Below are 23,571 nucleotides of genomic sequence, written 5' to 3'. Positions count from 1 at the left end.
GAATAAAATGAATGGGGCTGCATGATGCGGCTTGGAGGATGAAACAAGCTCTCCTTAGGAGGTATGGAGGAGAGGATGTGTGAAGATTCAGGACAGATAAAATGAAGTCCTCCTTCCACAGTGCCTAGCTAAACGGTGGAGCTTGCTTCCATTAGATGTAGTGATGGCCAACAGCTTTGATGGCTTGAAAAGGGGATTAGGCAAATTCATGGAGGGTAGGGCTACTGATAGCTGTAGTAGAGGTGGCATGCCTCTGCAATACCAGCTGTTGGGAATCTTAAAGTAGGGAGAGTGCAGCCATGAGCTTCCCAGAGGCATATGGGATGCTGGGCCAGATGGGGCTTTGGTGCAGCAAGGCTGGAGCAAGTTACACGATCAAGACAAAGCATCTTAAAAGACATCTTGCCCTCTATCCCCAATTACCTTTCCATATTTTGCCTGCTAAAATCCCTTTGCACTTTGGCTGACATGGAGCCATTTGTGACTACCCTTGCAGGTTCATTTGCTTACTAGTTTTAAGACTTTCATGTTGAAACACTGGCTTGCTTTGGTATCTCTGTAGTCCCAAGTTTTCTTCACTAACCACCCCCTATATCTTTCTCTCCTCACCTACCTGCACTGCCTGCAAGCTTTAAATGGAATAGAGAAGCTGAGCTATGCAGTGGTTACTATGTGGTAAGACAACCCCTTTCGTAGAGGCATGAAGGCTTCCTAGCTCTGAAGAGCGTAAGTGTATGTGGTATGAATAGCATGAGCTGTGCAAGGGACCCTAAAGATGCAGACAAGGTCCTTATTTTAGTTTCTTCTACATCCATTAGCTCACACAGACCAGTGGATTAGGAATCGGTAAAATAATGTATACTAATGCACCCAATTTTGATTCCAGTAGGGCTGTCCTGAAAGCTCCCAGGATACTTTTAACACATGATACTCCTAACAAGAGTTATGTAACACCACCTCCTCGCCGTAAGCTGTTTAAGGGAGCCTTTGCCCCTGCCTTCTTAATGTGAATTGGTCTGTTGTTGCTTGCTTAATCTCTAGTTAAATCCCAAGCCACAGCACAGTTATCAGCAGTTTGTAGGAATTAGCTGTGGTCCTCAGCCAAGACAATCCTGTGTGTCTTAAGCAAAAAGCAAGGCAGGACACGGGAAGCTGTGCCTATCTAGTAGAATAGAGCTAGAGGCCTACTAAGGACAGAGAGTTTGGGCCAAAAAATGCAAGAGTTCTTATTAGATAGCTAACAGCATTTTGAGCTACACTGACAGGGTGGGGATTGGTTCTGCATTAGGAGTGGGATTCAGCTGATGAATCCCACCAGTGGAAATTGCGCAAGGATTTCCGCTTGTACAACACTGTTCCCCCATTGCAAAATAAGCTCTGGGAGGTGTTGTGAGAACCCCTAGAGCAGCACAGGATGAGGATTGTTCTACCTGGCAAGCCAAAATGTGATAAGTGCACAATGCTGACTTCCTCCCCTGGATTCCATCTGGAAAAGACATCAGGCCTGCACTGTGGATGGGCGCCATTGTTTTACCAGAGGGACGGACTTCTTAAAGTGCCTTATATTGTGGCAGCAGAGGATAGCAAAGTACATTTGCCAATGATTCTGATGCTTGTAGTTAGGGCTGAAATATATTCAGCTGCCTGCAGAAGAGGAAATAGCTATGCTCTCCTTTGCTACCTGCTGTGCTTTACATAGTACTGCAGTTTACTAATACCACCCTGGCTGCTACAGATCCCTTTCCTGTAATCAGCCTTCAATTCCCATCTGCCCGACAGCTAAATTACAGGTTTAGCAATGAAACAGGTTAATTACAAGGGTGGAAGAGAAGGCTAGCTCAAGAAGGGAGTGGAGTGGAAGGCAGTAAAAAGAAGGCTACAGCAACTGATGGATAACCACAGCAACAATTCACACCATAGTCAAAACATCAAAAAAAATTTATTAGAAAATAAGTATTCTACGTCTATGGATGTTAGCCACAAACCCACTGGAGGAAGGTCTAATCTCTCGCAGCCTCCTCCTTCTTTTCAAAGACGTGCAGTAATACTTTAGTTAAGAAGGTAGACCTGTGTGTCTGTCTCAATGTGATTCTATCTACAGAAGGTTTTTTTTCTCCATGATGGAAGGACCACACAATTCAGCGTTGATTCTCTGGGGAGCAGCAGGATTGCTGAAGAGGGGCAGCCTGGGATCCAACCCAAAAGAGGGCTCAAGCTAGCAGTAGAGGTGTCTTATCATGCACCAGTAGCTGGGGGACCTCTCACGTTTCTCCCTCACTGTCTTCTGCCAACACCTCTTGGCTTGTACATGAGTGGACCAGGGGCTGTGACGGGCTGAGGACGGACCCAAAGAACAAGGAGCGGAACTGCAAATGAAACAAAAGCAGGGCAAAGACATTTATTGGGGGTGCAGGGTTGTAAGAGATCTAGAAATAGTACGTTGTTAATATACCAGAATCTTGCAAGGCCGATAATATTAAAAATGTATTAGGTTAAGAAAGCCATAGAAATATACTTGAAAATAAGCATATGGCATTCAGTGGGGGGCATGTTGTGGTTGGGACCTAAGTGTTCAGCTAGTTTCCATGTTCCTCCAAACCACTCCCAAACTAACAGCATCTCTTAAGTGTCTAGTTTCTACCACACCCTACCAATTCCCTTCCACTGTCTTAAAAAACCCAGATTTTGCAATCGTGCCATTACCAAAGCTTGACTGCTGCCACTGGAATTCTATGGCTCTGCTCCAGCTCCAGATAGTCATGGTTAAAGGCCAATGAACTGTTAAGTGACTACAGCCTCTTTGCTTTCCATAGAAGTCTAGTTTCAATGAACTTTAACTGAATCAAGAGTATGTAAGGGATGTGCAACATATTACAGTGCTAGCTGGTACATATTCCAAGGCTCAGCATGCACCCTCTTGTGACCTGTATTGTGTGGATGTACACTGCCGAAACAGACTATGCCTATCATGCCTTCCTGTACTGAAACAGATTCCACCTTTTTTTGCCTCCTGCATTATGGGTACGTTCTGAACCACTGAATGCGCACCCACTAGAATTGTAAAGTGCTCAAGAGGTCTGCAGGGCCACAGTGCCTCACACTTTCCACTACACGTTCATGCTCTGATCCCTCTGCACGTACCCTTTTTTGTGGCGGTGTGCCAGGCACAGTTCCCTCAGGATCGCTTTCCAACTCCCTTGTATCGGAAAAGGTGCGTCTTGAGGGGAAGGTGGGGCTGGGAGGGGCTTCTGCTCCCTCTGTGCCATCGCAGGTGGTTTCCATGGCTATCATGTAGGCATCGATGTCATCACCGGCAAAATCGTAAGCAGGCTTGGATGTGCTGGCATGAGAGAGATACAGGAACAGAGCTGTGAGGAAGCACCTTCTGGTTTCTTTTGGGGGACTCATGACTAAGGTGTTTGTTTTATCGACAAGAGGGTTTCAAGAGAGAAATTCAATAAGCTAGAAGGAAATCATAGGGTTGGAAGGGACTTCATAAGGCCTTCATCTCTCACATCCATATTCATTTAAGCAAGCCCCAGTTCCAAACACACTGTTTGATACAAACTACCTAAGTTTAAAAGGCTAAAAATGACATGAAATGCTTAACAGAAAGCTGAGACACTGAGCTGTTCCAAGAGTAACCAAGGCAACTGTATATAGCTGCTAAGATGCTAGCTCAGGTCAGGACTGGAAAATGACAGGCAGATCTGTTCACTATGCTATAAAAACACTTATGACAAAATGATGCCAAGAGCACAGAATTAATCTTTTATATGTGCCAAGCAGAGACGGTGCTCCTATTGAATATGTCATTGTCCTCTGGGACCCTCCCTGCACCCTGCTCCACTTCAGGGCATGCCAGATTTTGTTGTGCAGGAGCTTCAACCCTGCTTACCTGTTGTTGTTCTTCTGTGAATTCTCTCTCTCAGCCAGAGTGGCCAAGACCAGGTGCACGTTCAGCACAGGGTCCTCCAGGGTGAAGATAGCCGGCCTGCGAGGACAGAACTGGTGAGGGCAGGATTCTCAAGACACAGGCTTGGGTGCTAAAGGGGAATCAAGGGGGGATGGCAGCGACAGCTGCTGCTAATGGAGCCAAGGACCCCACTCTTGCAATGAAGCAAATGAAGTCTGGCTGCTGGCTGTTACAGGACTGGCAACAAACCAGGACTGGTCTTCTCGACAAACCTCACAAGATCAGACCAGGTCACATCTGGTCCAGCACCCTCGCTTCCGCAGTGGCCAACCAGGTCCCCCTAGGAAGCTCGCAAGCATGATGGAAACTAACCCTCCCATGCAGATGTCTCCCAGCAACTGGCATTCAGTGGCCTCCTGCAGATGGGAGTTTCATTTAGCCACGAAGGTGCTTCCCCTCCAGAACGTCCCTCGTGTAGGCCTACCTGCCAGGGATGTCAAAGTGGATGTTGAGGGGGAGATTTGAGGACTCAGCAAAGCTCAGGAGGCCCTGTGAGGAGAGAGGTGAAACGGGTTGGAAAGAGCACAAGGCCAACCATTTCAAATGAGGGCAAGGAGAGGGGAAGCAAACTCACTCGGAATTCCTTGAGGCAGAAAGTGACTTGCGTCTCTTCCTTGACATGGAAGGCCTGGAACTCGTCCTCGCTCAAACAGAGCTCAGTCACCATCATCCGGCTGGGCTCTGAGGGAGAGGTGAGGATCAAAGAAGGCCCTCGTTTGACAGCTACTACTGTCTATGCTTCCCACAAGAAAACTGCTAGGGAGAAACTGCTAGCCACATAAAGGCAGGCCAGGGACCCTGCGGGAACTCTCCACCTCCTATCAGCCCCAGTTGCACATACAGAATGCCCTCATATGTGATCTAAAGGTTCTTGAGATGGGCAAATTATGTATCACCTCCTTTGATGGGTTCTGGGGATAAGATGGAAGCCAGGTCACGACGGGCAGCTCACCTGTCTCTTCTTCCAGGTAACTGCGCAAGGTCACCTTCCCAGAAGGGCTGGCACCCAGAGTCACCTCAGCCTGTGTCAATGGAAAATGCACCACAGCATCCACCAATAGCCTGAAATAGATGAAGGAGGGGCTGAGAAAGGGGCTGAAAGTCGCTTTCATGGCTGAACATCCCCCCTTTCCTTCTGCATAGAATACTCTTTGCCCTAATTAAATAACCATGGCACAGCATCAGCCCACACGAAGTATCCATGATTCCCAGACCCATCAGCAACCCATGTTCCTCATTCCTTCCAAGCTGCAGTTGATGCATCTTTATTATAAGTGGGCTGGTCTATGCACATCAATTGCAAGAACCTTCATCCATCCCATTCCCTTCTGCCTATACTGCAATCTCTCTCAACCATACCATGGTCCCACCTGGGAGGGGCATGAAGAGCATGAGCACACTGCCCTGTGTCAAAGACTGCCTGCAGGGATTCACAGTCCTGGAAAGACAAGTCATGGGTCTTGATGACACCTGCAGAGACATAGATAGAGTGTGTCTCAGTGGGAAATGGCTCCAGGGCATTCCGTCTCCCGAAAGACTTTGAGCAATGCAAGGAGCAGACATAAGGAGAAGGCAGCAATGGTCTACCCCACCCAAGGGCTAAAAAGGAAAAGAGCAGCAGCCACCAGACACTGGGGATGGAGGAAAAACTCTAATGAAGTATTTCCTTCCTTCCTTCCTTCCTTCCTTCCTCCCTCCCTCCTTCCTTCCTTCCTTTCTTGTGAAATACTTTTTAAAGCATTGTTTTTAAAATGGAATTATTACAGCCAGTTCATGTTGCTACAAATCTTTAGATTCAAGATGCATAGATAGTGACTGGGTTACAGCACAAGCAACACTTGTCACTGGAAAAGTGCTTTTGATTGTTGCAGAATGCTAAGACACCTTCAGGTTAAATGTCCCAATCTTGAAGTCTGCTAGGCGCACTACTCCTGCAGGTTGGAAGCAAAGCTTTCACACAGCACAGCCTCTATCTCCTCTTGCCTCTCATGTATCTCAAGATTCCACTGTCTTCTGCATTAAGTGAAATGGGCTGATCGGTGGCTGAACCACCAAATTGGCATGTGAAAGAATGGAGAAGTGAAAGAACTAAGAAGCTTGTTTCTGTTCATACAAACCTTTCTTTTCCCCATGATGTTTAAAGCAAAAGTGCAGAGGGATTTCAAATGAGGATTCTGATTAAATGAAGTAAGCTTATGCTAGCGTTTTCAATGGAAATGTTGTTCACTGGGATAGAGGAAGATAAAAGCAGATAAGAAGCAGAAATAAAGCTAGAATTAGTGGGCTTTGCCTACCATTGGCTCTGGCTTCTCCTCCTGCTGGCCTCTCTGCCTTCTGGCCTGCCAGTCTCAAAGGCACTAACCACCACTGGTGAGAACCCTCACATTTGGGAGACATCAGTCACCATTGTGTCCCATTAGAACAGAACCATGATCTTCAATTATGCTTTTTTGCAGAAACCAGCTAGGATCCTTACTCAGGGTTGTGGATTCTCTGCAGCTCTTTGCTCCTCAGGATTAAGCGAGGCAGAGGGCTCTTGACTCACAAAACTGATCTTCACTGGATTCTCCCTTCCTTGGTTGCTGCCTTTCTTGGTTGTATTATTTTCTCCCCATGCATTTGGAACATCTCATGGCCCTGTCTCCTAACGCAGTACCGGCAGCTTGATGGACTGCACTGGAGATGGCACTCAAGGCCACAGTTTCAGCCATATTTATCCCGAACATCTTAGCTGTGATTCCTGCACTCCAGGGGATTAGACTAAAGGACCCTTTGGGTCGCTTTCCACGCTACATTTCAAGGATTCTACATCTTCCAGTACATCCAAGTAGGGTTCCTCCTCTTCCCCACCCCCAACGCTCACCATATTTGCAGTACAGCTGCACACGGAACCGGCTAGCGTGGGAACTGAGCGAGATGAGGCATTTCTCCACCGTCTTCTCCAGTGAGGGGAGTGAGCGGAAGATAGCCAGGAAAGACTGGAGGGAATGAGAAGGAAAGCCAGAGTTCTGTGCATGTGTTTTCCTCAAAGACCCTCCTCAAAAGGGAAAGCCAGAACCAGTGTGGGGCAGTGTTAGTGTCTGACTAGGCCTGGGGAAGACTCAGGTTTTTATCTCCATTCAGCTTCAATGTGTCATCTTGGGCCAGACACTATCTCTGGGCTTATTCTACCTCACAGGTTCATCATGAGGATAAAACTGAAGGGAAACAGAGACCACCTATGCCACAGAGAGGAAAGATGAGATAAAATGAATGTAATAAATAAACAGTCTAGTGCTGAAGCCACTAACTTTGTCTCAGAGAACTGAGCTGGGGTGCTCTGATTCTGGCAGAGTTACTTCGAGGAGAAGTAAAAACAATTCAGTTTTGAAAGTCTGAACAAATACTGTTTTATTGCCACTTAGTTGAGCAACAATAGGGAAGAGTGATGACCTTAATGTGAGCTGCAGGTGGAGCTTGGAAGGCATTTGTTTCTTTAAACCTTGGAAAGTATTTGTGGCAATCAACAGAGGGTGAAAAATCATAGTGGCTTATAAAAATAACCTGTATATTGAAAGCTCTCCTCCACCCTGAAACACACAAACACCAAAAACATTCCTCTACCTATCCTTGCACTGCTGAATCAGGCCAAGCATCCACCTAAAGCTAGCAAGCAGGGCATTAAGGCAATGTCCTTCCTTTAGTTTTTTTCCTTGGCATTGTTACTCAGAGGTATATTGCTCCTCAACTTGGAATTTCTATTCAGCATCATGTCTAATACTTACTGGGACACCTATTACATCAGCTTCTTATCAGAACAGAACTTAGGGAGACGGAAAACCCTTGACTTGGAAGGATCTGTGCAGCACAATATGGAGCATATTTCAACCACTCAACCCATTGAGTTCCTGCTGCTTTGCTTAAAAAAACAATAGTACATGTGAAAAAAATAACTAAATGTCAGAGAATTACTTAGCCAAGCCTCTTCTCTGACATGCCATTTTTGCAACTATGCAGTGATTTTTCACCACTATCACCTGCAGTACAAAGCAGTACATATGGGGTGTTTGTGCAGACCAGGCCATCATTGGTGCTTGCAATGAGAACTATAGGCAACAAGTACCAGGTTGGAGTTCATTGGTCTTCTGATAAAAGCCTGCATTGCCCCATGCTGAACTTTCAACAGCCCCACGTTGGCCCCTCACCTTCATGAGCACTTTGCACCGGAAACCACCTGCATCCAAGTCAGATTCCGATTCCCCTGGCTGGTAGAGCTGGAAGAAGAGCGGGGCAAACAGGAAGCAGGCGTAGGCCGAGCGGGACGCATTGACTGTACGCAAGGAGAGCTGGGGAAACAAGGATGGGAAGTGTCATCAACTCCATCATTGTCACAGAGATTCCCCACACCCCTCTTAGCTTCCTTGTCCTAAGTCAGGCATCCCCAAACTTCGGCCCTCCAGATGTTTTGGACTACAGTTCCCATCATCCCTGACCACTGGTCCTCTTAGCTAGGGATCATGGGAGTTGTAGGCCAAAACATCTGGAGGGCCACAGTTTGGGGATGCCTGTCCTAAGTAGTTCAAATCCTGCTTTCTAAAGACACAGCATTGCTGCCTCCAAAATAGGACAAACTTGCATCATCAAACAGCTCATACAACATGCTGACCAATGAGACAGCTGCAACGGCTTAGGCCAGAGGAACCTGTGGCTCTCTAGATGCTGCAGGACTACAACCCCCATCTTCCCTGACCCCTGGATGTGCTGGCCAGGACAAGTGGGAGCTGGCAGTCCAAGTCCAAGGCCGCATACCCCATCCCCAGCCATTGCAGAGTGATCGCAATACCAGGAAAGTGTTGCTGCTCTGCAACAGACTCCCCTCACTTAGCTCACAGATGATGTCTCACTGATAAAGGTTCCATTCTGAGAGTAATAAGCAACAAACACTCCAGACAGACCCTCCCTACACCTCCCAGCCTGTCACCTTACCCCTTCTTGAAGAGGCTCAATGTAGATTTCATCTCCGACACGGGAAAGAGAGTGCACCGCTTTCCCCAGGGCTGCACAAGAGACAAAAGAACACTGAGCAGGTATGGATCAATGTAAGCCTCTTCCAATGTCTGATCTTGCATTCCACCTCAGCCTGCCTCTTTGTGCAGGCTGAGACCATCCCCTGCAGAATCCCTCTTCTATTAAATAACCACCTGGGTCTATTATTTACTCAGAAGCCCCAGATATGCCAAAACATGCGTCATTCTTCTCATGTCACACTCCCATACAGGTATCATAACCCCACTCTATCCACACACACACACACACACACATTCTCACTTGCTACACTTACTATCGTCTCATCAGGAAAGTCCCCTTATATCAGGGGTAGAGAAGCTGTAGTCCATGCGTTGCTGGACTACAACTCCCATCATCCCTGACTGATGGCGTTGCTGGTTCTGATGGGAACTGAAGTCCAACTAGACTAGAGAATGATAGATCCTCTACTCCTGCCTTCACAGGTTTAGAAGCTCATTTCGGGAGGCTTCCCTTCTTCCTGTAACCATACGCAAGCCCCTTTCCTAGTCAAACATCAAGCAATAATCAACTTTGCCCACCGCTGAATACCCCAAATCCAAATAGTTAATCTTGCCTCACCTTTCACATTGCCCCCAGTAATTGTGCACTTCATGCCAAGGCAGAGAAGTCTTAAAGTTTTCCCTCACCAGACACAAGGTGGGGGGAACTAAACATCTGATGTATTCACCAAGTACACTGTGGCCAGCTCTGTTTTCTAATGGAGGGAACTCTGCAGAACTCCAAGTAGATGCTGAGGGGTGGGGAGAAAGAAAATGTATATGTACACATACATCAAACATACATTGTTACAACTAACCATTTTTTAGACTGCTTCTACAGACCAAATAACACTTTGAAATCAAGTATAACCCATTGCGGCTGGAGTTTTTATTTTTTATTTTTCCGGTTGCCTTCCAAAGCAAAGACAAAAAACAAAAACAAAACTATCATTTTCTGACAGACATATTGTAAGATCCCTAATAGGTTAAAAATTCTTTCCCCCTCTACCCCATTAACATAAAAGCTAAATGAGGCATACTTTTAAAGGGTTTATAGGAACTATAGGTAAAATTTAAATTGCGTGGCTGGAGGATTTGAATAGCTCTATGCCAGGAATCCCCAAACTGCGGCCCTCCAGATGTTTTGGCCTACAACTCCCATGATCCCTAGCTAACAGGACCAGTGGTCAGGGAAGATGGGAATTGTAGTTCAAAACATCTGGAGGGCCGAAGTTTGGGGATGCCTGCTCTATGCCATTTTGAAAATTAAAACCATCTCCCCCAGAAGGTGCTATTCACCCTATGAGGGAAAATGTACACCTTAAACCATTAGAGTAAAAGTTGTTTATACTTTTCCATCTTTCTAAAGTATTGTCTTATCATATATTGTATGTCTAACTGGATTCAGTGGGACATGCCCAACGAAGTTTGCCCAGGACTGCAGCCTCTGTATCTGCATAGACATTACAGTGGAACCTCGGTTTATGAACACCTCGGTTTACGAATTTTCGATTTACGAACACCGCGGACCTATCTGGAACGGATTAATTCACTTTCCATTACTTTCAATGGGAAAGTTCGCTTCAGTTTATGAACAGACTTCCGGAACCAATTACACCCATGCTTCGGGTTAAGTACGCTTCAGGTTGAGTACTCCGTGGACCCGCCTGGAACGGATTCATCCACTTTCCATTACTTTCAATGAGAAAGTTCGCTTCAGTTTAAGTACTCCGCGGAGCGTCTGGAACAGATTAATCCACTTTCCATTACTTTCAATGGGAAAGTTCACTTCAGTTTATGAATGCTTCAGTTTATGAACAGTCTTCCGGAACCAACTGTGTTCATAAACCGAGGTACCACTGTACAAGGTTTGAACATTGCTTTTATTTTATTTATTTTTAAAGTCTAGGACACTTGGAACCTTTACAGCTCACCCAGGCCCCATCCCCTCACAGCTTACACCTCAGACTTTCTCCTCTCCCCCACCCCAGCAACACCAGTGGTGATGATGATGACAGAGAGATCTAGGCTGGAATTTTCTCTCCTTCCCAGATCAGCAGCCAGTGTTCTCCTTTGCTCCCCACCTCCCACTGCCAGCACCATGACAGTCTTACAATTTTATTGCATGCTAAAAGCTCTGGGGGCCAAGGAGGGGCAGGGGGCAGCTACCCCCCCCCCAAAAATCCTGGCTATGCCCATGTGGGATTTGCAAGGATCATTCCTTTCGCATGGCAGCACCTGTACATTAGAAGTGCCAATTCTGAAGATCAAAGGAATGCAGTTCACACATACTGGGTAAATAAACTGATCTGAAGGCCTTATGGGCTTTATATACCAAAAATAGCATCTTGAACTCAGCCCAGCACTGAACTGTCTAAAGTTTGCAAAAGGCACTCCTAGCCACTGATGCCTCCAGTGACAGGGGTTTGGACTAGATGACCCTCAGGGTCCCTTCCACCTCTACAATTCTATGACAAAGTTGGATCCAGGAGCACTCCAAGCTTGAGTGCTTTTCATTGATGCCTAGAAAAGATACTGTACTGAGAAGTAGATTTAAAAATCAATTCACCTAGCAACTGGCTCAACACTTTCGAGAAACCTTTCTCATCTCTGCGTTGGCAACTGTGCATGGGAACAATCAGTGTTCCTTAACCAGACTGATTTGGCCCTGGGGGTGCGGGCGTCCAGAAAGAGGGTAAGAGTTTCAAGAGCGTGCAAGAGGGGAAGGGTTCTTGTCCCTGGACAAAATAAGAGCGCCTCAGGACAGAAGCTGCACCTCGCCACCCGGCACGTTCCAGAGGCACAGGCGCATTCCACAAGGGCCGACGTTGGCAACCCAAAGCTGGAGGAAGGAAATGCCTCATCGGAGCTCCCAAGAACGCGTTGGGATACCGAAGGAAGCACGTCTTAACGCTTGATTCCCAACCCCCTACGGTGGCCTCAAGAGCCGTTAGACACGCGGCCGGTTGCTTTAAGGAACTAGCGGCCGGGATACAGCCGCGCGCCGCCCCCCCCCCCGGTCTTCCCTACAGGAGGCTCCTCTTACCTCCGCTCCAAAGTTAAACCAAAGTTCCGAACTCGCGCTCTCAGGCCGCCCCCCACCGCGCGCCCCACGCTGCCTTCTTATTGGACAGCATAGCTGTCATCTTCTAGGAGAGCAGAACGCAAGCACGGGCAGGTCGGGGCTAATGATTGAACACTACTTCCGTTCACGTGATCCAACAAGAGCGGAGGAAGCAAGCTCATGCCCCGCCCAGTCGGTGAAGGTGGGGCTGGTCTCTCGCGTAGGATCCTCTGGAAGCCCCGCCCCCAATTCAGCCTCTCGCACCGTCGTCTTTTAGGAAGGAGGGAGGAATGGAGAGACCAGAGCGCAACTGCGCACGCGCTATGTTCGACGATGCCGCAGCAACGATGCGCTCCTGCATCAGTTAATGCAGCCGGGTGGGGGCGCTTGGTGTGAGGAGGCTGCTTACTTTCGGATCTTTCCTTGCAGTCAAAATGCGCTTCTGTGACCTTCCTGCACCGAGTTGTCTTTCCCGCTCTTTTGTCACCCGTTGAGTTTACGTTCTTAACGCGGCAGACGGACGGCAGGGACCTGGTTTCCCCGGAGGGAAGGGGCTACACCGCTAAGCTCCCAGAGCTAGCAGCTGTTCTTGCCCTTCGTTGTTGTGTTTTCCTGCATAGCTGCCAAGTTCAGCATTGAAAAATAAGGGATCACAGACTCACCCAGCGGTGTGGCACCGGAAGTCGTTTCTACGCATGTCTGGACATGCGCAGAAGCGACTTCCGGTGCCGGCTCTGCACATGTCTGGGCACCGAAAGGACCCAGCGCCGGTCCTTTTCTCTACCAATCTAATGCGGAGGGTGGAGGGGTTGGCCTGCAACCCAAGCACGTATAAGTTTGCACCTCTCTTCAGGAGCCACCCCCCTCCTAGGAATCCTGGTGTTGCTGCTTGAGTTTCTGAAAAATAAGTCAGCATGGGTTTCTGAAAAATAAGTCGTGTCAGACTAATCTGATCTCATTTTTGGACAGAATTACAAGCCTGGTAGATGAAGGGAATGCTGTGAATATAGCCTATCTTGATTTCAGCAAGGCCTTTGACAAGGTGCCCCATGATATTCTTGTAAAGAAGCTGGTAAAATGCGGGCTAGACAATGCTACCATTCAGTGGTTTTTTAACTGGCTGACTGACCGAACCCAAAGGGTGCTCATCAATGGCTCCTCTTCATCCTGGAGAGTAGTGACTAGTGGGGTGCCACAGGGTTCTGTCTTGGGCCCAGTCTTATTCAACATCTTTATCAATGACTTGGATGATGGGCTTGAGGGCATCCTGAGCAAGTTTGCAGATGACACCAAATTGGGAGGGGTGGCTAATACCCCAGAGGACAAGATCACACTTCAGAATGACCTTAACAGATTAGACAACTGGGCCAAAGCAAACAAGATGAATTTTAACAAGGAGAAATGTAAAGTACTACACTTGGGCAAAAAAAAAAAATGAAAGGCACAAATACAGGATGGGTGACACCTGGCTTGAGAGCAGTACATGTGAAAAGGATCTAGGAGACCACAAACTAGGTAGACCACAAACTTGACATGAGTCAACAGTGTGATGCAGCAGCTAAAAAAGCCAATGCAATTCTGGGCTGCATCAATAGGAGTATAGTGTCTAGATCGAGGGAAGTAATAGTACCACTGTATTCTGCTCTGGTCAGACCTCACCTGGAGTACTGTGTCCAGTTGTGGGCACCACAGTTCAAGAAGGATACTGACAACGTGTCCAGAGGAGGACAACCAAAATGGTCAAAGGCCTGGAAACGATGCCTTATGAGGAACGGCTTAGGGAGCTGGGCATGTTTAGCCTGGAGAAGTGAAGGTTAAGGGGTGATATGATAGCCATGTTCAAATATATAAAAGAATGTCATATAGAGGAGGGAGAAAGGTTGTTTTCTGCTGCTCCAGAGAAGCAGACACGGAGCAATGGATTCAAACTACAAGAAAGAAGATTCCACCTAAACATTAGGAAGAACTTCCTGACAGTAAGAGCTGTTCGACAGTGGAATTTGCTGCCAAGGAGTATGGTGCAGTCTCCTTCTTTGGAGGTCTTTAAGCAGAGGCTTGACAGGTATATGTCAAGAATGCTTTGATGGTGTTTCCTGCTTGGCAGGGGGTTGGACTGGATGGCCCTTGTGGTCTCTTCCAACTCTATGATTCTATGACGAACAGGCCAAACCCACCTTGCGTACATTTTGTTTTGCCTTGAGGGCTAGACTTTGTTTTCCTTCTGCAAAATTTCTGGCCGTTTGCCGGCTCCCTCCACTGGCTCAGAGCTTGTGGCAGTGGAACGTTCTGCAAAATGTCTCTCCAGAATCCCAGATGTTTTCCTAGCAAGCCGGAGAACATTGCTCAGCCATCCTTATGGCTCTGCTCCTATTGAGGAAGGCTGAGCTCAGCAAGAGATTGAGGGAGGCGGGAGACCTTGCATTTGTGCTCATTCTTGAAGGATTAGGGAGCAAGGATGGCCTGATTTGAGCCCTTGGAAACTAGTAAGCACACTTCTGAGCATGTGCAGAAAGTCATCTCTGCCTCGCCACTTTGCAAACACAAGCTGCCTCTGGGCATATTTTGTTGGAAGACAAGGTACATGCATAGCTCAGTTGGTTACAGCGTGGTGCTGAGAACGTCAACGTCACAGGTTCGATCCCCGTATGGGACAGCTGCATATTCCTGCATTGCAGAGGGTTGGACTAGATGACCCTCGGAACCCCTTCCAACTCCACAATTATATACAGTATAAGGTTTTGAGCTCAAAGAAAGCCCCCAAAAGGTGGCTTCCAACACCGCCAAGCAGGCAAATTGCTCCTGGTATACCTTATCACAGCCCTATTTATTTAATAAAATCATAGAACTGTAGAGTTGGAAGGGACCACAAGGGTCATCTAGTCCAACCCCCTACAAGGCAGGAATCATTTGCCCAACATAGGTCTCAAATCCACGATTTGTTCTAGGATTCAGCTCAGTACATAACACCCCTCCCCTCTAAGTTCCAGTCCTGCCCGGGAAGTTGCATTCGTAGTCCCCAAGGTCTGCTGGCCGCCTCCGTGTGCGTTGTGGCCTGGGGTGTTCCTTGGTCAGGGGTTCTGGTTCTGGCTCGTGTTCCGAGGCTGCTGGCTGTGCCGGGGCTGTCTGGTCTGGCGCCACTGAACCACTAGGTTGTAGCTCTGGTTCCGGTGTCCTTCCAGCCTCGGGGCGCCCCTCTGTGCCTACTGCTTCTGCTTCCCCTGCCCACCCCTCTCGCTCTACAAGCCTCACTGCCCTGCTGTCCCCTTGGGACCCCTCTGTCCCGCTTTCCTCCCGGGTTCCTCCTGGGAATCGTCGCCGTAGCTGGTCGCAGTGGCGGCGCCAACATTGCCCCCCTTCCTATAGTACCTCGTACGACACGGGACCGGTCACCTTGGTGACTGTGGCGGGTACCCATGCTGGGCCTGCCCCAAAATTCTTTGCATACACTGGGTCCTGGGCCACAAATGTCCGGGGGTTCCTGCCTTTCCCCACCACTACCTCATCCTGAGCTCTGTCGGGGTGAAGTCGGTCCAGTCTAGTTGCAAGGCGCCGGTCCATTAGTAATTCAGCTGGGCTCCGGCCCGTCGTTGTGCTTGGGGTGCTGTGCTGTGCTAGAAGAAATGCGGCAAGGCGGTATTCCCAGTCCCCTTGTGTCATGCGGCGGAGGCTGTCCTTGGTGGTCCGCACCATGCGCTCCGCTTGGCCATTGGTGGCAGGGTGGAATGGTGCTGAGCGGATGTGGCGGATGGCGTTCTGCGCTGTGAAGGTCTGGAACTCCTCTGACGTGAATGCGGTTCCATTGTCCGAGACGAGGGTGTCAGGGAGCCCGTGGGTCGCAAACAGCTTACGTAGTACCCGGATGGCTGCCGCCGTAGAAGTGGATGGTACCAGTGCGACCTCCAGCCATTTGGTGTAGGAATCCACCACTATGAAGAATGTTTTTCCCTGGAAGGGGCCAGCGAAGTCCACGTGCAAGCGTGACCATGGATGTCGGGCGGACTCCCAGGGCTGGACTGGGGCCCTTGGGGGATGCGGGCGGGATTCTTGGCAGGTCTGGCAGTGTTGGACCCAGGCCTCTATCTCTCTGTCAATCCCCGGCCACCACACATAACTCCTGGCAAGGGCCTTCATCCTCACTACCCCTGGGTGTGTCTCGTGTAGGGCTGTGAGGACCCTTTTGCGGAGGGGCTGGGGAACAACAACCCTGCTTCCCCATAACAGGCACCCCTTGTGGGCCGACAGTTCATGTTTGCGGTTTTTGTAGCCAGCGAATTCTGGCCCGGGGCTGCTGCTGGGCCATCCTCGCCACACCCAGTCCAGGACCCGGGAGATGACCCTATCTTTTGTGGAATGGTGCGCAACTTCTTGTGCCTGAATAGGTCGGTCGGGAAGCAGCTCCAGGGTCATAACCTCTTGCGCAGGCGCTGGGTCGGGGCCTGTTTCTGGTAGTGGTAGCCTGCTGAGGGCGTCTGCGTGGCCCATCGCCTTCCCAGGGCGGTGGATTAGTGCATACTGGTAGCCGGCAAGGAAAATTGACCACCTGAGGACACGTGGAGACAACACTTGGGGGGTCTGCTTCTCAGGGGCAAACAGGCCAAGCAACGGCTTGTGGTCAGTCACTATGGTAAAGGGCCGCCCGTACAAGAAATCATGGAATTTTTTTACGCCCTTCACGATTGCCAGACCCTCCTTGTCAATCTGTGAGTAGTTTCGTTCGGCTGCAGCAAGCGTCTGGGAGAAGTATGCCACCGGCACCTCTCTTCCATCCGGGAGTTGGTGTCCCAGGACAGCGCCGATGCCATAGGGAGAGGCGTCGCATGCCAGCACCACTGGCAGCCTCTCGTCGAAGTGTGCTAAGACCGAGTTCGAGACGAGCAAGTCCTTGACTGCCTGGAATGCGGCCCTTTGTCGCTGGCCCCACACCCAAGGGGCCCTTTTATCTAGGAGTCTGTGTAGGGGCTCCGCTACCGCTGCCTTATGGGGAAGGAAGGCATGGTAAAAGTTCAATAGTCCCAAGAATGACTGAAGTTCGGGCTTGCTCTTGGGCGCTGGGGCCTCACAAATGGCCCGTACCTTGTCACCGGTTGGATGGACCCCTTCTGCGTCCACCTTAAATCCCAGAAAGTCCACCTGCGGCACTCCCAGTAAACACTTTTCCCGCTTCACCTTGAGGCCCGCCGTCTGGAAACGGTGCAGGACGGAGCGGAGGCGGTCCTCAAATTCCTCTGGTGTGGGCCCGGCGATCAGTACATCATCGAAGAAGGGGGTGACGCCAGGAATCCCTTTAAGGAGAGAGTCCATTAGATTCTGGAATATGCCTGGTGCCACGCTAACGCCAAATTGCAGCCGCTTTACTCTGAATGCCCCTCTGTGCGTCACAATCGTCTGAGCCTCTGCTGTGGCTTCGTCCACAGGCAACTGTTGATACGCTTGGGCCAAGTCCAGTTTGCCAAAGATTTTTGACCCAGCCAGGGTGGCGAGGACATGGCTGACCACTGGCACTGGGTATGCATGGGCCATGAGAGCCTTGTTTATGGTGCATTTGTAGTCTGCACAGATGCGGACCGAACCGTTAGGCTTGACGGGTGTGACAATTGGAGTTTCCCAGGGGGCGTTGGGCACCGGCTCCAGCACTCCTTGCTCCACGAGCCGGTCCAATTCCTCGTCTATGCGGGGTTTCAGGGCAAACGGGACCCGGCGGGCCTTGTGCCTGATGGGTCGTACAGCGGGGTCTAGCTGTAGGGCAATGGGGGGTCCTGTATATCGTCCCAATGCCCCATCGAAAACCCCTGGAAACTCTTTGCATATGGCGTCCACGTCCACTTGTAAGCTAGTGCGGTTCACCCCGGTAACGGCTAGCCCCAGAGGTCCAAACCATGCCAGTCCCAGTAAGCTAACGTAGGGGCCCTTAACTACCAGCAAGTCCAATTGTTGCTTTCGCCCTCGATATTGCACCCTGAAGGTCCCCACCCCCATAGTAGGGACCTTACGTTTCTGGAAGTCCCGGAGGGTGAATGGGGCCGGCCTTAGTTTGGGACCCCCATTAGGGCACAGTTCCCTTAATGTTCGGGCCGAGATTATGGATAGAGTTGAACCCGTGTCCAGCTCCATGCGGCATGGGGCTCCCTCTATCTGTACCTCTATATAAATTTTCTCTGTGCTGGGATGGGGCAACTGGAATACCTGGTAGTCCGTGATCTCCGTCGAGTTGCCTTGGTGCATGGTGCCGTGTGACCTGGGGCTCCTGGGTCGGTCATCTGATGCTTGTCGACGGGTGAGTCGAGCCCGACACACCCGGGCGATGTGTCCCAATTTTCTGCACTGCCTGCACTCTGCGTTGCGGAAACGACAGGTCCTCCTCTCGTGGTTCTCCCCGCAGCTTGCACAGTTCCCTCCTTCTCGTCGAGGCTGCTGTGGTGTGTGTGCTGCTTGAGTGCGCCGCTGTACTCGGTGTACTTCCTCCCTGTCAGATTCGGATTCGTCGGTGAGGTCTTCGTGGTAGACCCTCGGTTGGGATGGCGGGGCCGGTCGTGCCTCTTGCGTTGACCTCTCGGCGGCTTCGGTTGCCAGGGCTTCCTCCAGAGCAATCTGGAACGTGAGGTCTTTTTTGGCGTAGAGGCGTCGTTGCAACATCTCGTCCCTCAGGCCACCGACGAGGCGGTCACGAAGCATGTTCTCCAATTCTGAGAAGTTGCATAACCGGGCGGCTTGGCGGAGGGAGGTCACAAACCCCGTTATGGTTTCCCCCGGGGCTTGCCGCTTTGCGTAGAAGGCATTTCGGCAAGCTACCACCGAGGGCTGTGGTGAGAAGTGCTCCTTCAGCCGTTCCATTATTGTTTTGTAAGAGACGGTAGCGACATCTCTAGGTGCAAGGAGAGCCCGGGCGATTTCAAACGTCTCCTCTCCACAGACGCTGAAGAATGTCGCCCTCTTCATGGCATCGTTGGTGACTTCTTTCGCTTGCAGGAGGAAGTTGAAACGGGCGGCGTACCCTTCCCAGTCTCCTGATGCTGGTTTGAATGGCGAGAAGCTGCTGTCGGTTGCCATTCTGGGTTCCTTGGGTCCTGGAGCTGAAGCCTGGATGCACGGTGCGATGCAGCGGTGCAGCAGGTGGCGGTGCTGCGGTGCAGTGCGTGGTGGCGGTCAGCTCAGCAGGATCCCACCTTCGTCGCCAGTGAAATATACTCGGAGTCAAGAGTGAATTTCATGCTCTTTATTCAGCTCATAGTCATCAAGGAGGAGAAGAGAAGACGAATGGCTCTTTTCCCAAAACCATCTGCTTATATACATTATTTACACAATGGGCCTTGCGTGATTGGCTACTTCAGGGCTACACCTGTGGGCCAATTATATTGTGGATTGACTTCTGCCTGCAGCCTGATTGGCTGCTCCTACAGGCCAATCAGGTAGCAGATTCACTTCTGCCAGCCGCCTGATTGGCTGCTCCAGCAGGCCAATCAGGTTGCGGATTCACTTCCACCTGGAGTTGGATTGGGTAGCTCCCGCTGATTCTGCAAGGTGATGTCTCTGCTTTTTAAGATGCTGTCTAGGTTTGTCATTGCTTTTCTCCCAAGAAGCAGGCGTCTTTTAATTTCGTGACTGCTGTCACCATCTGCAGTGATCAAGGAGCCCAAGAAAGTAAAATCTCTCACTGCCTCCATTTCTTCCCCTTCTATTTGCCAGGAGGTGATGGGACCAGTGGCCATGATCTTGGTTTTTTTGATGTTGAGCTTCAGACCATATTTTGCGCTCTCCTCTTTCACCCTCATTAAAAGGTTCTTTAATTCCTCCTCGCTTTCTGCCATCAAGGTTGTGTCATCTGCATATCTGAGGTTGTTGATATTTCTTCCGGCAATCTTAATTCCGGCTTGGGATTCATCTAGTCCAGCCTTTCGCATGATGAATTCTGCATATAAGTTAAATAAGCAGGGAGACAATATACAACCTTGTCGTACTCCTTTCCCAATTTTGAACCACTCAGTTGTTCCATATCCAGTTCTAACTGTAGCTTCTTGTCCCACATAGAGATTTCTCAGGAGACAGATGAGGTGATCAGGCACTCCCATTTCTTTAAGAACTTGCCATAGTTTGCTGTGGTCGACACAGTCAAAGGCTTTTGCATAGTCAATGAAGCAGAAGTAGACGTTTTTCTGGAACTCTCTAGCTTTCTCCATAATCCAGCGCATGTTTGCTATTTGGTCTATTTGCCACAGCTAAGAGGAGTTTAAAAATAGAAATTTGCTGCTGCCAACATTTGTACTGAAGTTGTAGCTATTTCCCTTCCCAGCACAAAGCAAAGTTTAGAGGGCAAGAAGCGCCTCCCCCCAAAATTAGGACATGAGCCCGTCATGGCTCCTGCACTCACCGGAGGCACCGCAGCACAAGGAACAGTTGCTGGGGACCAGGAAGGAAAGGCGCTTGGCGGGAGGACAAGCGAAAGAATCGCCACACGCTCTTCCTGGTCCCGGGCTGCAAAAGGAAACGCGGAGGCAGGAAGACCGAGCCGGGAAGACGGAGCGAACGTGTCCATAGAGATAGGAAAAGTAAAAGTAAAGAGTGATACATGCACGCACACTTCCTGGCTCTGTTTGCATGGCCATAGAGATAGGAAAAAGTTAAGAGTGATACTCGCGCGCGCACACTTCCTGGCTCGGTTTGCAAAAAAATACGGGATATTTCCCCATTCGGGATGACAGCGGGGAATGGCTTTAAAATCGGGGTTTTCCCGGGGAAAACGGGAGACTTGGCAGCTATGGTTTTCCTGCCACGTCGGACCAGGAGGACCTTTAGGACAGCCGAGCATTCATAGGCTGCGCTTGACAGTGCGGACTCTTTGGGAACTATTGCACCCGCGACTCTCGCCTGCCCTGTTTGCTCTTGGGCTTCCAGGCCCAGTTCCAGGGGCTGATTCTGGCCTATAATGTCTTGCATGGTCTGGGCCTCCAGCACCAGAAAGGATGCACATCTTTCTTTAGGTATTTGGGTCCCAGCTATTTGTATGCTAGTACATGTATTAACATGGGACGCAGGTGGCACTGTGGGTTAAACCACAGAGCCTAGGGCTTGCCGATTAGAAGGTAAGCAGTTCAAATCCCTGCGACGGGGTGAGCTCCCGTTGCTCGGTCCCAGCTCCTGCCAACCTAGCAGTTTGAAAGCATGTCAAAGTGCAAATAGATTAATAGGCACCGCTACAGCGGGAAGGTAAACGGCGTTTCCATGTGCTGCTCTGGTTTGCCAGAAGCGGCTTTGTCATGCTGGCCACATGACCTGGAAGCTATACGCCGGCTCCCTTGGCCAATAACGCGAGATGAGCGTCGCAACCCCAGAATCGGTCATGACTGGACCTAATGGTCAGGGGTCCCTTTAGCTTTACATGTATTAACACCTTGATGAAATGTCATGTAGAAAGGGAATTGGTAGTATAGGTAGAACTATTTCATCTCTAACGCTGCTGCTGAAGAAATCTGGAATAAGTAACAAAACGACCCCTGGAGATGACTGAGCATTCATCTTGATTTGCTTTCCACAAAGCTTACGTGGGGGTTCTATTATATCCAGACTTAACTGAGCATTCATTCTGATTTGTTTGTGGGGCTACTACTACATGACAATCCGCATTCATAAACTCATTTGCTTGTGGGGTGTTTAGACGTCTTCCTGTAATTTGTTCATCTCACACTCTGCATTTCCCTATCGTTTTCTAAACATCAAGAACTTGATTTTTTTAAAGGTACATTTGTTGTGTTAGGGCAAGCAAGTGCTTAAATCCCATTCAAACACATAAACCTGATATTGTGGTATGCACTTACATCTTTCCTATAAAATACAGTCTGGAGGCACCCAGACTTCCTCATACAGTTGCTTATTTATTTATTGACATTATCCCTAGTTTCATAAAGACAAAGCACTAGGTGGCTCTAAATTAGAGGCAAGAGTTTTGCATGAGCTCACACATCACTTTGCCCTGGGCAACCTGTAGGGAGAGCATAGAGGGCCCCCACCCCCCTGCCCCAACATTTCCTTTCCTTTCTAAGTCCCTTCTAAGCGCTCTGCTTAGTTCTGTTATTTATTACATTTATATCCCACCTTTCTTCCAAGGAGCAAAAAGTGGCATACTTGCTTTCCCCTCTACCCATTTTATCATCACAACCAACCCTGTGAGGTAAGTTAGACTGAGATACAGTGACTGGCTCAAGGTCATCCAGTGAGGACTAGAACCCTGATTTCCCAGGCCTTAGTCCAACATTAGAACCACTACATCTCATTCGTTCTCATTATACACCCCTTAAATGAAATAAGATGTGTAAGGACCACCATGTACAGTACAAAGTTACAAGGAAAGCCACGTGACCACCTGAAATTACCATACATCTGAACTTGAAACTACTATGAGAGTGTTTTGTTCAAATAAGATTTATGAGGACAAGGGGGACTGAAAGAGAGATTAAGGTTGCAATCCTATGAACATTTCCTTGGCAGAAAGTCCCTTCTAAAAAGGCATAGTGTACAAAGGATTGCGTTCAAGCTTTTTTTTCTTAGTTCAAGTAGTAGCAGCAGTATTCAACACTTTATTATTAGTTTCATTGCATGACACTGCTGTTTGGGAAATTGCTGTAACTTTATTTTTTTGTATTCTGAATTGTATTGTGTCCAGTACTGCATCTGAATGCTAAAATATGTAAATTTGCTTTGCTTCAGTGGTTGCCTGTTTTTTGTTACTTTTACAGTAATTAACATGCTATAAAACACAGGAAGAAAACCCCCCTAAAAACAAACACATTTTACATTTAAGCTTTAAACAATCTCAAAAGCAGCACCCTCAGTCTTTACTGAAAACCGACCCTTTCCTTCCCCTTTTCGCTCCCTAGAAATAAAAAATAGCACCCCTGAACCCATACCAAAAAATCCATAAAATTCAAATAGATTTCCTTTCTGAAACAAAAATCTCTTGGCAGCAGAAACTGACACACATATATTTTTAAAAAACAAAAGAGGGCAATATTTGCCTGCTTTAAGTGAGCACCTGGGGATAAACTTGGCATCCGGATACTGCAAAACAGAACTGTAAGGTAAACCTATGACCTCATTGCATCCAGGCCCAATTTAATTAACTACAGGGTATATACATTAGTAAAAATAAACCTCTTCAATAAAAACCAGTTGCAAAAATCCAACTCTGCCGACTGCTCAGCCTGGACAATTAGTGGTCTACTACAATAATCAAGGCCAGGAGCATCTGAAACTTAATTGCCCTCAAATACTAACAGTAGTCCACAATCAAGGCAAGCTTTTGGTTTTAACCTGACTGAGTCCCAGTTACACAATGGGATTAAGAAATCCAAGTATTTTGTCTTAAATAAATGCATTAAGAATCAGGCTGTTATAGACTGAGTTGGCCACAGTCCAGGGAACCCTGTGAATAACTCCGGTTGCCCAGTGGGGGCTTTGGTCTTGTGTTTCTCCAGCAGCTGCTCCCAATACTGCAT

At 48.9% G+C, this 23,571-nt stretch overlaps 1 protein-coding gene across 3 annotated transcripts; it reads right to left on the bottom strand.

Moving 5' to 3' along the window:
- Positions 1-41: 41 nt before the first annotated feature.
- On the bottom strand, positions 42-20,835 carry RAD9A (RAD9 checkpoint clamp component A). Of its 3 annotated transcripts, none has more exons than XM_035125674.2 (12): positions 20,451-20,835; positions 9,602-9,773; positions 8,942-9,012; positions 8,161-8,301; positions 6,840-6,954; positions 5,347-5,446; positions 4,929-5,038; positions 4,551-4,657; positions 4,401-4,465; positions 3,899-3,994; positions 3,142-3,340; positions 42-2,366 (listed from the first exon to the last, which is right to left on the bottom strand). In XM_035125674.2, exons 2-12 carry the CDS (start codon positions 9,633-9,635, stop codon positions 2,262-2,264), a joined length of 1,143 nt encoding a protein of 380 aa, XP_034981565.1. In that variant the 5' UTR covers positions 9,636-9,773; positions 20,451-20,835; the 3' UTR covers positions 42-2,261. The 3 variants fall into 3 exon arrangements, with proteins under 3 accessions (XP_034981565.1, XP_034981547.1, XP_034981555.1); XM_035125656.2 differs by lacking the exon at positions 20,451-20,835 and adding an exon at positions 12,068-15,406; XM_035125664.2 differs by lacking the exon at positions 20,451-20,835 and adding an exon at positions 11,591-12,033.
- Positions 20,836-23,571: the final 2,736 nt, after the last annotated feature.

Source organism: Zootoca vivipara, chromosome 1, assembly GCF_963506605.1.
Source record: "Zootoca vivipara chromosome 1, rZooViv1.1, whole genome shotgun sequence".
Taxonomy (NCBI): domain Eukaryota; kingdom Metazoa; phylum Chordata; class Lepidosauria; order Squamata; family Lacertidae; genus Zootoca; species Zootoca vivipara.
Note: the sequence above shows the minus strand (reverse complement) of the source record. Positions and strands in the feature narration are given on the sequence as shown.

Bases quoted from the DNA above. Each gene is read 5' to 3' on its own strand.
- RAD9A (XM_035125674.2), bottom strand. From the start codon at position 9,635: ATGAAGTGCACAATTACTGGGGGCAATGTGAAAG. The intron at 3,995-4,400 runs GTAGGCCTACAC...CTGTCCTCGCAG, and splicing joins CACTTTGACATCCCTGGCAG to GCCGGCTATCTTCACCCTGG. The intron at 3,341-3,898 runs GTAAGCAGGGTT...CTCTCATGCCAG, and splicing joins TCACAGAAGAACAACAACAG to CACATCCAAGCCTGCTTACG.